This window comes from Copadichromis virginalis, linkage group LG6 (assembly GCF_057382275.1).
Source record: "Copadichromis virginalis isolate Kocher_CV1m ecotype Utaka linkage group LG6, C_Virginalis_male_GT1.1, whole genome shotgun sequence".
Taxonomy (NCBI): Eukaryota; Metazoa; Chordata; class Actinopteri; order Cichliformes; family Cichlidae; genus Copadichromis; species Copadichromis virginalis.
The window spans coordinates 27,163,860-27,182,699 of NC_140623.1; the positions used below are offsets into that span (position 1 = coordinate 27,163,860).

At 41.6% G+C, this 18,840-nt stretch overlaps 2 protein-coding genes and 1 long non-coding RNA gene across 3 annotated transcripts; all 3 read right to left on the reverse strand.

Moving 5' to 3' along the window:
• Positions 1-285: 285 nt before the first annotated feature.
• LOC146707947 (sialidase-3-like) lies at positions 286-1,941 on the reverse strand. Its single transcript, XM_085460901.1, has 2 exons — positions 1,620-1,941; positions 286-1,517 (listed from the first exon to the last, which is right to left on the reverse strand). Exons 1-2 carry the CDS (start codon positions 1,842-1,844, stop codon positions 555-557), a joined length of 1,188 nt encoding a protein of 395 aa, XP_085317027.1. The 5' UTR covers positions 1,845-1,941; the 3' UTR covers positions 286-554.
• Positions 1,942-11,314: 9,373 nt separating this feature from the next.
• LOC146707948 (sialidase-3-like) lies at positions 11,315-13,049 on the reverse strand. The gene is made up of 2 exons (XM_085459574.1): positions 12,729-13,049; positions 11,315-12,626 (listed from the first exon to the last, which is right to left on the reverse strand). The coding sequence occupies exons 1-2, from the start codon at positions 12,954-12,956 to the stop codon at positions 11,700-11,702; spliced, it is 1,155 nt and encodes a 384-aa protein (XP_085315700.1). The 5' UTR covers positions 12,957-13,049; the 3' UTR covers positions 11,315-11,699.
• A 2,509-nt stretch (positions 13,050-15,558) lies between these two features.
• Positions 15,559-17,125, reverse strand: LOC146707949 (uncharacterized). The gene is made up of 2 exons (XR_014921096.1): positions 16,272-17,125; positions 15,559-16,186 (listed from the first exon to the last, which is right to left on the reverse strand). It is a non-coding gene; the product is annotated as an uncharacterized LOC146707949 (long non-coding RNA).
• Positions 17,126-18,840: the final 1,715 nt, after the last annotated feature.

Here is an 18,840-nt window from a genome sequence, read left to right on the forward strand (position 1 = left end):
CCCCTGATCTGTAAGTGTTTGCATATGATGCAAGTATGTGTCATTTTGTCAACAGTTACATTTTGACAAAGAAATGTTAGGTTTTGACAGCAGAGTTTAGGTTTTGAGAGTAGTTTCAATTTGGCACAAATGTGAATGGTATATTTCCCAGTGTTGTGTCATGTTCACTTGTGTTTAGAGTTTTGGCACAATGAGCGAAGTTTTGCAAAATGTGTTCAAGCAACGGGCAAAAACTGTAATATGATATTTGCAACATTAGGTATGTTTTCTTCAAGGAGTGAATAAAACTTTTGTTTAAACTGAGCATCCATGTTTAATACTCACTGAAAACAGGAGAAACTGTTTTGTTTCCTTCAATTTATTAAAGTATTTTTTAAAGTGTTAATCCTACAAGCTTCTCAGTTTTCTTATTCATTTTTCATGCAACAAGCAAATAAAGATTTTTACATACAAAGCAACACTTACTGCTTTAAGTCGTGCACATATACATATGAATCTTTTCATCTACACACCTGAATAAAAATTATTCTTTTTATATTTTTCTTTTCTTCAGTTTATTTCTTGGTGATGTCTTTATAGCTAAAGACAACAGAGGCTATCTGCTCATGTATTTCCTTCTGCCCACACTCAAACAGACATGCAAAGCAGCCATCATCAATGTAAGCCAGGTCTGAGTAACCACTGGCTCCCTCATTAATGATGCAGGGTTCGCTCCATGCCTTTGGGTCACGTGGGGATTTGTTCAGATACACACCAAGATCAATCCTGCGCGATTTATTGGTTGGGTGTGTGAACAGCAGCCACTTGTTTTGGTTTGTTTCACTTTGTGCAGTTCCACTTTGTTCTTGAGCTGGAAAGGAGACCACACTTCCCTGACATCCTGAGCACTTTGTTTCTGTAAGCTTAGTGCATCTGAATTTTCTGAAGGTAAAACCTTTATTCACACTGACAGCTTCCACTCGAGAGGAGCAAAAACTTCGAGCATTGCAATAAATGAAACTGGAGCGGGTGTCTTCATAGACCTCTGCCATTTGACATTCGCCTGATTCTGATTGCAACGTTTGACCAAATTTCCAACTTTTATCAGGATCATCACTATACAGTGAGAGTGCATATGATTTACAACAGCAACTGAACGAACATGCAACTGGTTTACAACAGCAATTCATGAGGCAAGTACTTCTGCAATAAGCATAAACTGGGATAATCAGTCTACCACTCTCTGTTTGAATACCATGGCCTGGCCCAACAGCAAATGTGGACCAGTTTTTTATTTCACTCAGTTTGTCCGTCAAATCGGTCACATCGCTCCAGGTTTCTCCGAGATCCTCACTTGTGATGTAGCAGAGACGGGTCCTGTTGTCATAGTATTCTATTTGGTCATGCTCAGTGATGCAGTCTTCAACACAGATGAAAAACAGGAAAAGTTTGTTGTTGACCTTGTCATACACCGGGCAGGGGTTCATTGGACGGTATCCTTTAATAAGTGCCTTTTCCAGCTGTTTGAGCTCTGACCACTAAAAGAGAGATTGTTCAGGAGTAAATAAAACAGAACAGTTCAGAACAGGAGCGTAACTAACAAGTAATTTAGAACTGAAATGGCTGATTATCACTATTACCTCAGTCGTCCTCTCAGAATCCTCCTTCATCTTTCCTGTTCTCATAACCAGCTTTTCTCCACTGGCATCATCTGAAGTCTTCCTCTGCTCTGCAAAGGCAAGTAAAGTTTTACTTTCTTTCTCATACAGAAGAGCAGGGATCCTGTAAACACATTGAGCAGCTTCCTTAGATTCAAAGACAGGTTGTTTCTGCAGCTGAGCTGTTGTTGAACATCCACAGCCCATGTTTGCTGTCCTTGTGTATAAAATGGATATTAAATTATAAAGAAGCCTTGCTGGGTTTATCTCTGCGGTCCTAGAATTTGATGTTGCTTTGACTTTTATAGGCTGGCTGTTAGAGAGTGTGGATGAGGGAGGGATCTTTGTTTTTATCACAGACCGATGGTCATTTCTGAGGAAATGATTCACATTTCCCTGAGCTCCAACCCCCGTTCCCTTAACAAAATAAATAGGCAAAATCCGTCTTTCATCATGCATGGGAGAAGAAGAACATATATCACAGAAAATTTACAATAAAAATCATGATTTAGGAAGTAAAAAACATCATAACACAAACACAAAACATTAAAAAGTAATCCTGATATTATATGGTTTTTGAAGTCTTGATGAATAGAAAAGAGAAATCAAGCATAGAAGATTTAATAGAAGGTCAAAATGATGGTCAGACTTCAGACTGAGCTGGAATCCAATGAGAAGAGACCACTAAGTGCACTAACTCAGAAAAGTCCTCAGTTACTTAAGTTATGATACCAAAGTAGTAAATATTTAAATACTAAAGCAGTACCTCTTTGGTGTCTTTTAACCCAAAAAATAAATCACCTATAAAATATAATACCAATAGCTGGGCGGGATTAATGACAGTGAGAGCTAGAGGATGTGACTCTTGGCTGGTCTTCAGGTTTCATTGGAAGCAGTCTGAATATGAAATGCTGTAATGCGACTCTGTAGGTCAGTCAGTCCCTGTCTGCCTTTAAACAGTCTTAAATTTGAGCCGATGGTATCCTGCACCCAAAAAATTAACCAGTCTCTTCTGTATTTCCTGCACCAGTGGATGTGGAGACTCAACAACCAGAAAATGATGCCAGAGCATCGAGGTAACCAGATTATTCTCAACCAGGTATCTCCTCCTATAGCAGCAGAGCTGTGGCTGGATTCATGTCCATCAAGACAGTCAGGCACTAATTCTCTCCACTACACCTTCCCAGTTTTTCAACTGGAAATCATCATTGCCAAGCATCTGTGTGGTTCTCAGTCATCCAGGTCATGGTAATCTAATCTAAATTTATCATTTGTCATGAGTCAACAATACAAGTCAGTTGATTAGGATGTGTGTATAATTACATATTTTTTTGCTACATTCCCAAGTACTTGAGTAACAAAATAGCTGATTTTCCCAGTGGAGGCTCCCTCCCTCAACATTCCTTATTTATAACCGTTTTGTACTAGTATGATCTGGATTACTCCTTTGCACTGCGAAAATTGTACGAGTTTATCTCTCGTAGCAGTAATCTTCTGACCCTTTTCTAAGCAGTCCTCCATTTTCAGAGGTTCAGAGATAATGGGAAAAACTATATAATTGCACAGTAGCACTCTGAAGCACCTGCCAATCAGTTTTCCAGCATTAACTGAATCTAAGCAGAGGGTATATCACTGGAAATTTGAGAATTTACCCTGCTACTTCTATAAGCAGTTACATTATTAAACAATGCTACTATTACTCAGTCATATATGATCATACCATGTAGTGGCTCCACTTTGTTTTACAGATACGGCAGTATCTTTCATGAGCCGGTTCTCTTCTTCTCCACTGTTCATTTCTCATATGTCAAGCAATTTCAGACTTTTGCATATAAAATTTGCATTTATGGTCATGTTATAAAACAGCTTTGATTTTTAAAAGCAAGACTGTGAGCTACATTCCTAAGTACTTCAGTAACAAAATATCTGATTCTCCCGGTGGACGCTCCTTCATAATCCCTCTTTCGTAACCTGCAGGTCTGTACTCCATGATCGGGTTTACTGCTCGGCTCTGCAAAGGCTACAGGAGTCTCTCCGACTTTTTCACAGATTAGAGCGGGAATCCTGTGAACCCTGATTTTCTTTTATAAATTTCTTTATTGACTCCTATATATTTTTTTCATTATTCACAGTTTTATTTTATTTGCAGTGTCCAGGTTGTTGTTGTTACTGTAACAACAAATAATATCAATAATATTATTATCTGTGATCTACTTTAATGTGTTATGCAAAGCACGTTTAAACCTTTTGTTTGTTTTATATTGTTTTAACCTTAAATTCACTACAGTTATTTGTTTATTAAAATATTCATTGTGGATGTTGAACTCACAGTTTGGAGTTGGTGGGAAATAAATGAGCAAAAGAACAGATAGTTTTACAATAAAACAGCATATGTTAACTATTTTTATTATTTTCTGCAATAAAATCAAATGCATTCACAACCATTAATATGATATTTGCAACATTAGGTATGTTTTCTTCAAGGAGTGAATAACTAGATTGAAACTTTTATTTAAATTGAGCATCCATGTTTAATACTCACTGAAAACAGGAGAAACTGTTTTCTGTTTCCTTCAATTTATTAAAGTATTTTTTAAAGTGTTAATCCTACAAGCTTCTCAGTTTTCTTATTCATTTTTCATGCAACAAGCAAATAAAGATTTTTACATACAAAGCAACACTTACTGCTTTAAGTGAATACCTCTTTGGTGTCTTTTACCCCCAAAAATAAATCACCTATAAAATATAATACCAATAGAATAAATAAATAAATTAGAGCTGTGCACACTTTGCATTTAAGGGAGCTTGAAGATGGAGTCTCTTTCCTTATCAGGGATTCTGCAGATGTGTTCTGGAGAAGGAGGCATTTAAAGTTGTTTTTCATGGATGTGATCCTGTATTCTCACAATGGGTAACTGGGCGGGATTAATGACAGTGAGAGCTAGAGAATGTGACTCTTGGCTGGTCTTCAGGTTTCATTGGAAGCCAGACATCATTGTTCATTTCTGATAAAGTCATTTCCTTCTCAGTAAACTAACCTTCCCCCCTGTTATAGGGGTGGCTCTAGTAATGCACTTACATAGAAAAAGCATAGCAAAATGTGCTTCAGTGAATGGGTGAATGAGGCAGGTTGTGTTAAGCGTGCTCAGACAGAGTAGAAAAGTGCTAAATAAGAAAAGGTCCATTTACCATTCCCTGTTCCTGAGAAACAGAAATTAAATCACCATGCAGGAGAAATATCCCAAAAATAAGTTCAGACTAAACATCTCTGAATCCAAGTTTGGTTGTTTTTTTAAGATAAGATAAGATAACCTTTATTAGTCCCACACGTGGGAAATTTGTTTTGTCACAGCAGGAAGTGGACAGTGCAAAAGTTATGAGGCAAAAATTAGAATACAATAAGAATAAATACAGTACACAACTGTACAGAATAGAATAAAATACTATATACAGTAGAATAAAATAAAATAAATATACAATAAGATAAAAATAGAATACAAATACAAATACTATATACAACTGAGTAAAAATACAACGATGACAGAAAGGATTATTGCACTTAGTATTATTGCATATGTATGGATGTGTGTGCTTGATCAGTTAAAGTCTTTATTATGGAGTCTGACAGCAGTGGGGAGGAAAGACCTGCGAAATCTCTCCGTCCCACACCGTGGGTGCCGCAGTCTCCCACTGAAGGAGCTGCTCAGTGCTGTCACAGTCTGCTGCATGGGGTGGGAGATGTTGTCCATCAGGGATGACAGCTTAGCCGCCGTTCTCCTGTCACTCACCACCTCCACTGGGTCCAGAGGGCATCCTAGAACAGAGCTGGCCCTTCGGATCACCCTGTTCAGTCTCTTCCTGTCCCCAGCAGAGATGCTGCCGCCCCAGCAGACCACACCATAAAAGATAGCAGAAGCCACAACAGAGTCATAGAAGGTCTTTAGGAGTGGGCCCTCCACTCCAAACGACCTGAGTCTCCGCAGCAGGTACAGCCTGCTCTGCCCTTTCCTGTAGAGGGCGTCTGAGTTATGAGTCCAGTCCAGTCTATTGTTCAGATGAACACCAAGGTACCTGTAGCTGTCCACAGCCTCAATGTCCATACCTTGGATGTTCAGTGGTTGCAGTGGAGAATGCTTGTGCCTGCGGAAGTCTACCACCAGTTCCTTGGTTTTACTGGCGTTGATCTGGAGGTAGTTCAGCTGGCACCAGTCCACAAAGTCTTGGGTCAGACCTCTGTACTCCTTGTCGTCCCCATCAGTGATGAGGCCGACTATTGCAGAGTCATCAGAGAACTTCTGCAGGAAGCACTGGGTGGAATTGTGGGAGACGTCTGCAGTGTAGATGGTGAAGAGGAACGGAGCCAGAACCGTTCCCTGTGGGGCCCCCGTACTGCAGACGACCCTGTCCGACACACAGCCCTGAGTCCTCACATACTGTGGTCGGTCGGTGAGGTAGTCCAAAATCCAGGTAGTGAGGTGATGGTCCACTCCAGAGTTCACCAGCTTGTCCTTTAGAACCGAGGGAAGAATGGTGTTGAAGGCACTGGAGAAATCAAAGAACATGATTCTCACAGTGCTTCCAGCGGTCTCCAGGTGAGCGAGGGAACGATGTAGGAGGTGAATGACGGCATCATCCGCTCCAATGCCAGGCTGGTAGGCAAACTGAAGTGGGTCCAGTGATGAGCTTATTAGGCGCCGAAGCTGAGCCAGGACCATTGCTTTGTTTGTTTTTGGCACAAACACAGGCAAAAAAAGATTAGCACCATATTGTACATTTTTTATAGTTTTCAAGAACAGAACTGGAAGTTTCTGTCAGACAGAAAAATAAAAAAATCATTTCTTATACACTCAACAAAAATATAAACGCAACACCTTTGTTACTGCTCCCATTCCCCATGGGATGGACGTAGAGACCTAAAATTCATTCCAGATACACAATATAACAGGAGGGGAAACAGGAGGACAAAGGAGGGAACAACTAAGCTGTAGTGCCTCTTCACCTCACTGTGCAATACCTTTTGTGCAATACTTTTGTTAATAGTCAACAGTGCAATAGACTCAATACTTGAAATGTGCAATTCACTTGTATTTTTATTTTTATTCCTATTTATTCTATTTATCCCCTTTGTATATTTTATTTATATTGTCTCTGTATTTATATATATGTGTGTGTGTATAACTCTGTAACTTCTGTCGGTGCTGTGCTTTTTTGGAAATCGAATTTCCCAGAGGAACCCACCCGAGGGATTAATAAAGTTCTATCTTATCTTATCTTATCTTATCTTATCTTAACCATCCCTCCCAAACAGTGGTCACAAATCAGTCCAAATGTGTGGTAGTGGGCACATCTGCTATATTGAGATAATCCATCCCACCTCACAGGTGTGCCACATCAGGATGCTGATCTGACATCATGAGTAGTGCACAGGTGTACCTCAGACTGCCCACAACAAAAGGCCACCCTGGAATGTGCAGTTTTGTCTCACAGCAAAATGCCACAGATGCCACAAGCAATGAGGGAGCATGCAATTGGCATGCTGACAGCAGGAATGTCAACCAGATCTGTCGCCCGTGCATTGAATGTTCATTTCTCAACCATAAGCCATCTCCACAGGCGTTTCAGAGAATATGGCAGCACATCCAACCGGCCTCACAACCGCAGACCTCGTGTAACCACACCAGCCCAGGACCTCCACATCCAGCAGGTTCACCTCCAAGATCGTCTGAGACCAGCCACCCAGACAGCTGCTGGAACAATTGGTTTGCACAACCAAACAATTTCTGCACAAACTGTCAGAAACCGTCTCAGGGACGCTCAACTGCATGCCCGTCGTCCTCATCGGGGTCTTGACCTGACTCCAGCTCGTCGCCGTGACAGACTTGTGTGGGCAAATGCTCACATTCGATGGCGTCTGGCACGTTGGAGAGGTGTGCGCTTCACGGATGAATCATGGTTCACATTGTTCAGGGCAGATGGCAGCTGAGAATGTCCCAGTTCTTGCATGGCCAGCATACTCACCGGACATGTCACCCATTGAGCATGTTCGGGATGTGCTTGACCGGCGTATACAACAGCGTGTACCAGTTCCCACGAATATCCAACAACCTCGCACAGCCATTGAAGTGGAGTGGACCAACATTCCACAGGCCACAATTGACAATCTGATAGACTCCATGCGACGATGTGTTGCACTGCATGAGGCAAATGGTGGTCACACCAGATACTGACCGGTTCTGGGTCCCCAGACCCCCAATAGCGCAAAAAACTGCACATTCCAGGGTGGCCTTTTGTTGTGGGCAGTCTGAGGTACACCTGTGCACTACTCATGATGTCAGATCAGCATCCTGATGTGGCACACCTGTGAGGTGGGATGGATAATCTCAATATAGCAGATGTGCCCACTACCACACATTTGGACTGATTTGTGACCACTGTTTGGGAGGGATGGTTATATTGTGTATCTGGAATGAATTTTAGGTCTCTACGTCCATCCCATGGGGAATGGGAGCAGTAACAAAGGTGTTGCGTTTATATTTTTGTTGAGTGTAAATGCAGTATAAGAAATGCTGAGCAGTCTGAATATGAAATGCTGTAATGCGACTCTGTAGGTCAGTCAGTCCCTGTCTGCCTTTAAACAGTCTTAAATTTGAGCCGATGGTATCCTCCACCCAAAAAATTAACCAGTTTCTTCTGTATTTCCTGCACCAGTGGATGTGGAGACTCAACAACCAGAAAATGATGCCAGAGCATCGAGGTAACCAGATTATTCTCAACCAGGTATCTCCTCCTATAGCAGAGCTGTGGCTGGATTCATGTCCATCAAGACAGTCAGGCACTAATTCTCTCCACTACACCTTCCCAGTTTTTCAACTGGAAATCATCATTGCCAAGCATCTGTGTGGTTCTCAGTCATCCAGGTCATGGTAATCTAAGATATGATCACAATGGATCACACTCATAAATTTATCATTTGTCATGAGTCAACAATACAAGTCAGCTGATTAGGATGTGTGTATAATTACAGTGGGGCAAAAAAGTATTTAGTCAGCCACCGATTGTGCAAGTTCCCCCACTTAAAATGATGACAGAGGTCAGTAATTTGCACCAGAGGTACACTTCAACTGTGAGAGACAGAATGTGAAAAAAAAATCCATGAATCCACATGGTAGGATTTGTAAAGAATTTATTCGTAAATTAGGGTGGAAAATAAGTATTTGGTCACCTCAAACAAGGAAAATCTCTGGCTCTCACAGACCTGTAACGTCTTCTGTAAGAAGCTTTTCTGTCCCCCACTCGTTACCTGTATGAATGGCACCTGTTTGAACTCATCATCTGTATAAAAGACACCTGTCCACAGCCTCAAACAGTCAGACTCCAAACTCCGCCATGGCCAAGACCAAAGAGCTTTCGAAGGACACCAGGAAAAGTATTGTAGACCTGCACCAGACTGGGAAGAGTGAATCTACAATAGGCAAGCAGCTTGGTGTGAAAAAATCAACTGTGGGAGCAATCATCAGAAAATGGAAGACATACAAGACCACTGATAATCTCCCTCGATCTGGGGCTCCACGCAAGATCTCATCCCGTGGGGTCAAAATGATCATGAGAACGGTGAGCAAAGATCCCAGAACCACACGGGGGGACCTGGTGAATGACCTGCAGAGAGCTGGGACCAAAGTAACAAAGGTCACCATCAGTAACACACTACAACGGCAGGGAATCAAATCCCGCAGTGCCAGACGTGTTCCGCTGCTGAAGCCAGTGCATGTCCAGGCCCGTCTGAAGTTTGCCAGAGAGCACATGGATGATACAGCAGAGGATTGGGAGAATGTCATGTGGTCAGATGAAACCAAAGTAGAACTTTTTGGTATAAACTCAACTCGTCGTGTTTGGAGGAAGAAGAATACTGAGTTGCATCCCAAGAACACCATACCTACTGTGAAGCATGGGGGTGGAAACATCATGCTATGGGGCTGTTTTTCTGCCAAGGGCACAGGACGACTGATCCGTGTTAAGGACAGGATGAATGGGGCCATGTATCGTGAGATTTTGAGCCAAAACCTCCTTCCATCAGTGAGAACTTTGAAGATGAAACGAGGCTGGGTCTTCCAACATGACAATGATCCAAAACACACCGCCCGGGCAACAAAGGAGTGGCTCCGTAAGAAGCATTTGAAAGTCCTGGAGTGGCCTAGCCAGTCTCCAGACCTCAACCCCATAGAAAATCTGTGGCGGGAGTTGAAAGTCCGTGTTGCTCGGCGACAGCCCCAAAACATCACTGCTCTCGAGAAGATCTGCATGGAGGAATGGGCCAAAATACCAGCTACTGTGTGTGCAAACCTGGTAAAGACCTATAGTAAACGTTTGACCTCTGTTATTGCCAACAAAGGTTATGTTACAAAGTATTGAGTTGTATTTTTGTTATTGACCAAATACTTATTTTCCACCCTAATTTACGAATAAGTTCTTTACAAATCCTACCATGTGGGTTCATGGATTTTTTTTTCACATTCTGTCTCTCACAGTTGAAGTGTACCTCTGGTGCAAATTACTGACCTCTGTCATCATTTTAGGTGGGGGAACTTGCACAATCGGTGGCTGACTAAATACTTTTTTGCCCCACTGTACATATTTTTTTGCTACATTCCCAAGTACTTGAGTAACAAAATAGCTGATTTTCCCAGTGGAGGCTCCCTCCCTCAACATTCCTTATTTATAACCGTTTTGTACTAGTATGATCTGGATTACTCCTTTGCACTGCGAAAATTGTACGAGTTTATCTCTCGTAGCAGTAATCTTCTGACCCTTTTCTAAGCAGTCCTCCATTTTCAGAGGTTCAGAGATAATGGGAAAAACTATATAACTGCACAGTAGCACTCTGAAGCACCTGCCAATCAGTTTTCCAGCATTAACTGAATCTAAGCAGAGGGTATATCACTGGAAATTTGAGAATTTACCCTGCTACTTCTATAAGCAGTTACATTATTAAACAATGCTACTATTACTCAGTCATATATGATCATACCATGTAGTGGCTCCACTTTGTTTTACAGATACGGCAGTATCTTTCATGAGCCGGTTCTCTTCTTCTCCACTGTTCATTTCTCATATGTCAAGCAATTTCAGACTTTTGCATATAAAATTTGCATTTATGGTCATGTTATAAAACAGCTTTGATTTTTAAAAGCAAGACTGTGAGCTACATTCCTAAGTACTTCAGTAACAAAATATCTGATTCTCCCGGTGGACGCTCCTTCATAATCCCTCTTTCGTAACCTGCAGGTCTGTACTCCATGATCGGGTTTACTGCTCGGCTCTGCAAAGGCTACAGGAGTCTCTCCGACTTTTTCACAGATTAGAGCGGGAATCCTGTGAACCCTGATTTTCTTTTATAAATTTCTTTATTGACTCCTATATTTTTTTTTCATTATTCACAGTTTTATTTTATTTGCAGTGTCCAGGTTGTTGTTGTTACTGTAACAACAAATAATATCAATAATATTATTATCTGTGATCTACTTTAATGTGTTATGCAAAGCACGTTTAAACCTTTTGCTTGTTTTATATTGTTTTAACCTTAAATTCACTACAGTTATTTGTTTATTAAAATATTCATTGTGGATGTTGAACTCACAGTTTGGAGTTGGTGGGAAATAAATGAGCAAAAGAACAGATAGTTTTACAATAAAACAGCATATGTTAACTATTTTTATTATTTTCTGCAATAAAATCAAATGCATTCACAACCATTAATATGATATTTGCAACATTAGGTATGTTTTCTTCAAGGAGTGAATAACTAGATTAAAACTTTTGTTTAAACTGAGCATCCATGTTTAATACTCACTGAAAACAGGAGAAACTGTAAAGTATTTTTTAAAGTGTTAATCCTACAAGCTTCTCAGTTTTCTTATTCATTTTTCATGCAACAAGCAAATAAAGATTTTTACATACAAAGCAACACTTACTGCTTTAAGTTGTGCACATATACATATGAATCTTTTCATCTACACACCTGAATAAAAATTATTCTTTTTATATTTTTCTTTTCTTTTCTTCAGTTTATTTCTTGGTGATGTCCTTATAGCTAAAGACAACAGAGGCTATCTGCTCATGTATTTCCTGCTGCCCACACTCAAACAGACATGCAAAGCAGCCATCATCAATGTAAGCCAGGTCTGAGTAACCACTGGGTCCATCATTAATGATGCAGGGTTCGCTCCATGCCTTTGGATCACGTGGGGATTTGTTCAGATACACACCTAACTTGACCCTGTGTTTCGGACTGGTTGGGTGCGTGAACAGCAGCCACTTTTCAAGGTTCTGGCTTGGGTCACTTTCTGTGTTTTCACTTTCTTGTTGAGCTGGGAAGGAGATCACGCTTCCGTGACAGCCTGAACCTGTTTCCATAAGCTTGTTTTCAGGTTGAGGAATGGTAAAGCTATGTCCATTATCATCACTGACTGCTTCCACTCGATGGCCGCCCACATTACGGGCGTTGCAGTAGATGTGGTCTTTGGAAAGTTCAGCCATTTCACACTCAACTGATACCACTGATTCCTCATTAAATTTCCGTATGAAATCCCCAAATTTCCAGTTTTCACCATGACTATCACTATACAGTGAGATTGCATATGGTTTACTTGGTTTGATCGCAGTATAAGCATAAACTGGGATAATCAGTCTACCACTCTCTGTTTGAATACCATGGCCTGGCCCAACAGCAAATGTGGCCCAGTTTTTTATTTCACTCAGTTCGTCCGTCAAATTGGTCACGTCGCTCCAGGTTTCTCCGAGATCCTCACTTGTGATGAAGCAGAGACGGGTCCGGTTGTCACATTTTTTTATTTGGTGAAGCTCAGTGATGCCGTCTTCAACACAGATGAAAAACAGGAAAAGTTTGTTGTTGACCTTGTCATACACCGGGCAGGGGTTCATTGGACGGTGTCCATCAATAAGTGCCTTTTCCACCTCTTTGAGTTCTAACCACTAAAAGAGAGATTGTTCAGGAGTAAATAAAACAGAACAGTTCAAAACAGGACTGTAATTAACAAGTAATTTAGAACTGAAATGGCTGATTATCACTATTACCTCAGTCGTCCTCTGACAGCATTTCTGCTTGATCTTTCCTGTTCTCATAACCAGCTTTTCTCCGCTGGCATCATCTGAAGTCTTCCTCTGCTCTGCAAAGGCAAGTAAAGTTTTACTTTTTTCCTCATACAGAAGAGCAGGGATCCTGTAAACACATTGAGCAGCTTCCTTAGATTCAAAGACAGGTTGTTTCTGCAGCTGAGCTGTTGTTGAACATCCACAGCCCATGTTTGCTGTCCTTGTGTATAAAATGGATATTAAATTATAAAGAAGCCTTGCTGGGTTTATCTCTGCGGTCCTAGAATTTGATGTTGCTTTGACTTTTATAGGCTGGCTTTTAGAGAGTGTGGATGAGGGAGGGATCTTTGTTTTTATCACAGATCGATGGTCATTTCTGAGGAAATGATTCACATTTCATTGAACTCCACCCCTCATTCCCTTAACAAATTAAATAGGCAAAACCCGTCTTTCATCATGCATGTCAGGAAAACAACCAGAATGAAAACCTTTAATAGCTGTTATGTCTGAATTTTATTATTTTGTACATACAGCGGTATAAAAAACAATGTTTGCCCCCTTCCTGATTTCCATATTTGTCACACTTAAATGTTTCTGATCAAACAAATTTAAATATTAAAAAAAGATAACACAAATATAGATAAAATGTATTCTCTGGATGAATGTATTTATTATAAAGTGAAAAGAAATCCAAACTACATGGCTGTGTGTAAAAAAGTGATTGCCCTCTAAACCTGGGCCACCCTTAGCAGCAACAACTGCAATCAAACTTTATTGATAATTAACAATGAGTCTTTCACAGTGCTGAGGAGGATTTTTTGGCCCACTCGTCATTGCATAATTGTTGCAATTCAGCCACGTTGAAGGTTTTCAACCATGAACCACCTTTTTAAGGTCATTCCACAGCATGTTAATCAGATTCAGACCAGGACATTGATGAGGCTGCTCCAGTCCTCACTTTCGTACTCTTAAGCCATTATGAGGTGGAATTACTGATGTGCATGATGATGAGATAGCCTTTATTTGTCAGTTGCAGGTCTTTTACCCACAACCGAGATGACAGACCTTGCCGACCGTACATACAATACACAAACATCACATTGGGGAGACAGGTCAGGCTAGGTAGCGAGGAAAAAAAACATCGAAATGTGCAACACAAAAGGATAATACAGGAATGCACAGGTATCAACACACCATAACACAATAAACACAGACAAGTGTAGCACTTGGTAAAGTGTTAAGCTAAAATATGTCCAAAACATTCCACGAATCTGTTGGTATTTGTGTTATTCAATTTGCATGTGGACTGTCGGAAACAACTCAGCACTGTTGTAAGCCGATGCTTATCTGGTAAGAGAGTAACATGTGATTCTGTCACCTGGGCCCTGTTTCAGGAAGCCGGTTTGGAAAACTCAGAGTGAAAAACGACACTCACGGTTGAGTAACCCCGAACTGTCCAACTCGGAATATTCCGTTTCAGAAAGGCTGATAACAATTAGTTCAGTCAACGCGGAGTTGCTTTAACCCCAAGTGAAGCGCGCGGACGAGGATACATAAAGCCCTGATAAGCGGAGCACAGATTAAGCGAGTCACCATGGAGACGGAGGGAAAGAAGGCGCGGTCAATGTATTTTACAGCGCTTGAGGCCGAAATTCTGATGGCAGCATATGCCGATAACATGCAAATTCCGCGGAAAAAAGTAACACAGCCACAGCTGCAAAAGAAAGGGAGCATGCATGGCAAAACATAGCCGACAGAGTCAATGTGTGAGTGTTAATTTAAACATTGATCTAGGGATTTCCACCCATTTAACACGTTATTTTATCATATGTTATTTTATTTGTTATTTTATACATTTTATTTTGTGATGTGATGTGAGCGCAGGTGCAACCCAACAGGCCCCAAACGTGCCTGGCAGCAAGTAAAAATGAAATATAAAAATATAGTCCAAACAGGTAAGGTGTAATTGTATTATGAGCCATAGTGCTTGGTCTGTTTGTCCCATGTAAATCAATTGCAGTTAGAGGCTACATTAATTTTCTGTCTGTAAGCACTTATTGAAATTATCTGAGCACATTACAAGTACATATTTGCTTACTCTGTATGCTCAAATGTGGCCCGTTATAGCCAACAGAAAAAAAGCGGAGGCCCGAAAAACAGGTGGGGGTCCTCCACCACCACCACTCACAGAGGCTGAGCAGTTGGCCCTCAGCCAAAACAGTGGGCGCCCTGTGGCCGAAGGCATCTCTGCGGGGACATCCCCTGAGTCAATAACCCCGCAAGACACAAGTGCCTACATAGGGGGTAAATTCAAAATAATACATGATGTGCATACATCCTTTCTTCACAGTCACCTTTGCAGTGCTGCTCATTCATTTGATAAACTCTTTACCATAATGGATTATTTTGTAGTGAAGTTATTTTCCGACTGATCTTGCCTTCCCTCAGCCTTGGTTGTCTTTGAGAGCATAATGACAATGAAGTGTAAGGTGCTTGGTATGTTTGTTAATTGCCATTTGGTCCCTTGTAAGTTATAAGTGACCTGTATAAACCTCATATTCTATCAGTTGATGGTGATGGTGTACTGCATCTGGTGCAGCCTCCTGTTGAGCCAGACCAACATGCAGTTGTGAGTAATACTCCACAGATTATATGAGTTTACAGTAGAACAGCAATGTTGTCTATTTCTTTACTACAGGAAAATAATGAAGAAACATTGACAGCTGTTACAGAGGAGGAAGCAACAGAGACACTTTATGAGGTTTACATCTTTTAATACTTTGTGTACAGGAAACACAGGCGACCAATAAAGCCAGTTGAACAAAAAATCTGTTTATTCTTCTTTCAACATGTTGAGGTGATGGGTCAAAAGAAATGATTGTGACATATGGTGTCTCTGACTGCGCTTCCATCTTGTATGTCCGTGGGAGGGTCAGGATGTTCATGGTTTGGATCACTGCTGATGTTTGGTTCAGAAGGACAGTGTTCTCCTCTAATTGTGGCAATGTTGTGAAGAATCACACATGCCACAATAATGTCACATGCCCTTTCTGGGGTGACCCTGAGTCTTTGCAGGCACTGGAACCGGGCCTTAAGCATTCCGATAGTCATTTCAATTCTGGCTCTTGTCCTGCAATTAGCCAGGTTATATCGCTGCTGTGGGCCCGGTTCAGGGTCAGGGTAAGGGGTAAGCAAATAGGGTAAACGTGGATACCCCCTATCACCAAGCAAGTAGCCAGTGAACTCTCCTAAGACAGAAGGGTACACTTCAGTTCAAATGTCCCTGAAGCAATTGGTCTTTATATATTTTAAAGTATTCTCAACTCACCATGTCCAAATTTTGTGCTCAGTGTACATTCACGGAATATTTGTGAGTCATGGACAGAGCCTGGCCACTTGGCTTCCACATTTGTGATAATGTTGGCAGCATCACATATGATCTTCACAGTGCAGAGAACACAAATTAGCATCCATTACTATAATGAAATAATTTGTTAGTTTGAAATGCTACAGGGAACTATGTACCTGTACATTAATGCTGTGGAAAGACTTCCTGTTCACATAGTCTCCTTCATTTACTGAAGGAGCAATGATTGGAATGTGAGTGCCATCTGTACAGCCAATCACGCCTGGGAACCCTGAAAATAAATGTGCAATTTAAGTAGTAGTCCAAGTATCACCACATCATACATTAAGTTTTGGTCATCCTGATACCTGCAATTTTGTGGCATCCCTCTTTGATAAATCTTGTGGGTCTATGACCGGGGAACACCACAAACGAGTACAGGAGACGTTTCAGTGCAACTGTAACATTCCTGACTGCCCGACAGACTGTAGCCTTGGAAACGTGCTCAGCGTCACCAATATTATACAGAAAGCTCCCGTTTGCAAGAAACCGAAGTGCAATACAAATAATATGTAATGAACTGAGAGCATGTCCGCGATGTGTCACATGCGTAATATATGGCCTGAGGATGTTATCCAAATAAATTATAGATTGTGCTGAGAAACGGTAACGTTCGCACAGAAAATCATCAGGAAATTATAAAATGTCCAAACGCGCTCTGATCACTCTCTCCCGGCGGAGAGCTCTGCGGAGAATTTGGGCTTCACGATCTACTGGCTCTTCAAGGAAGTGGCACGCCATGTCCGACACTTCCTACTGTCAGGTTTCCGACAAAGGGGCGGAGACAGTCAGGGTTAGTTGTAGTAAACCTGCTAGGGGGCAGGTTAGCTTCACGGCGTGTGTCGTCATAGTGACTCACTCAGGCTTCAGCTGAACTCGCTTTGTGAAACCGAAAACCCAGAGTTTTCGTTAACTCAGGGTATACTTACTCAGTTTTTCCACTAAACCGGCTTCCTGAAACAGGGCCCTGAGGTCCAATAGTGCATCGTGAAAGTGATCTTAGAGCACTGCTAAACCCTATGCCGACTTACGCCATCTCTACATTGTCACAAGGAAGAGAGAAGTATATTTATTTATTTCTGTTTCTTATTGTCATGTTTTCTCAATGTTGGGACAACATTTATTTAGCAGGGGAGGAATGTAGCACTTGGTAAAGTGTAAAGCTAAAATATGTCCAAAACATTGCACGAATCTGTTGGTATTTGTGTTATTCAACTATATGTTTGGATTTTTGGCTGCTACATGTTTTTCCACCAGTAGGGGGCAGTCACGGAAAAAGAAAAACTATGTAAAAAAAAAAAAAAAGAAAAAAGAAAAGAAGAAGAGTGTATTCTTGGGCTCTGTATGTGAAAGCCACAGTTCTGAAGTACCCCAAATAAACTCGGTTCTGCTGTTTACACCAAGTTGTCCTGGAGTGGTGTAACATTTTGGAGGTTCCACCGAGATAGTTTTGGGACTACTTCACACAGAGGAACACGGTAAAGGAGCTAATGCTAACGGATTGCGACAGTCTAGCTAATGCCATGCAAACTGTTTTTTCTCCGGTCGGATACACTGAGAGAGTTTTATTCGTCTTAGTTATCTTTCAAGCATGTCTGTGAACCGTGAAGATTTTTTGTTGGAATTGGAGCAGAAGTTATGTGGATTTTCTTTGGAAGAACTGCTCAGAGTATGTGAACTATGTAATATTACAGAAAAGGGCAGCGAAGAAATACAAAGCAAATCCCGCAGAGCTCTCGTTAAGCTTATTAGCCAGTTTTGTGAACGAGAAGAGTTTTTACAGCGAGAGGATGAAGGCATGTCGGTGCTTCTGGAGCTAAATGATGTGCTGGTTTTGCTGGTGGAGGCGCGGTCAGCGGCTGTCGGCGCAGGAGCGGTGGTCCGGTCTTCATCTTCAGACAGAGCGGAGATGACGGTGGAGGCTGTGCACGAGGAGCAACTGGCAGCGGCGCAGGCACCTCCGGAGCGGCGGACAGGGCCGATGACATCGCTGGAGCATCAGGCGGCTCAAGGGACATCAGCGGAGCAGCAGGTGGCCATGAGGACGTCGCTGGACGGCGAAACACAGCGCAGGGGGAGAGACTGTATTGGCAACAGCTGCTGTAATGTTTCATCAGGTGGATTCAGAAAAGACTTCAGTATAAGTGGACATGTGGGTGAGTCGACAGCTAAAGACACGCTGAGTTTCAGTAGCTTAGAGCACCAGATGGAAAGCGGCTTAAAAACGGGCTACTCTGAAGCTGAGATTGTGGAGGCTGTCATACGTGCCATCATTCCTGGGTTAAAACTAAGGAGCTATTCGGAAGGGAAAGAAGATCTCACATTGACCAGCCTGAGACAAGTTCTAAAAGCCCATTATGCAGAAACGGATGCAACAGTACTGTACCAGCAATTAACCAAAGCTACACAGGGGGCAAATGAAACACCACTTGAGTTCCTGATTAGAGTGCTGGATTTGCGTCAAAAAATCCTTTTCGCATCTGAGCGCACCCAGTCTAGCCTAAAGTATAACAAAGAACTTGTTCAAAGTCAATGTTTTCAGTCCATTAGAACGGGTCTTCTAAATGACAATGTCAGAGCAGAAATGAGAGCATATTTGCAGGATGAAAACTGTAGCGATGAACTCTTATTAATGAAAATGCAAACAGCCCAGTACAATGAAAGCGAGAGAGCGTTAAAGGCAAAAGC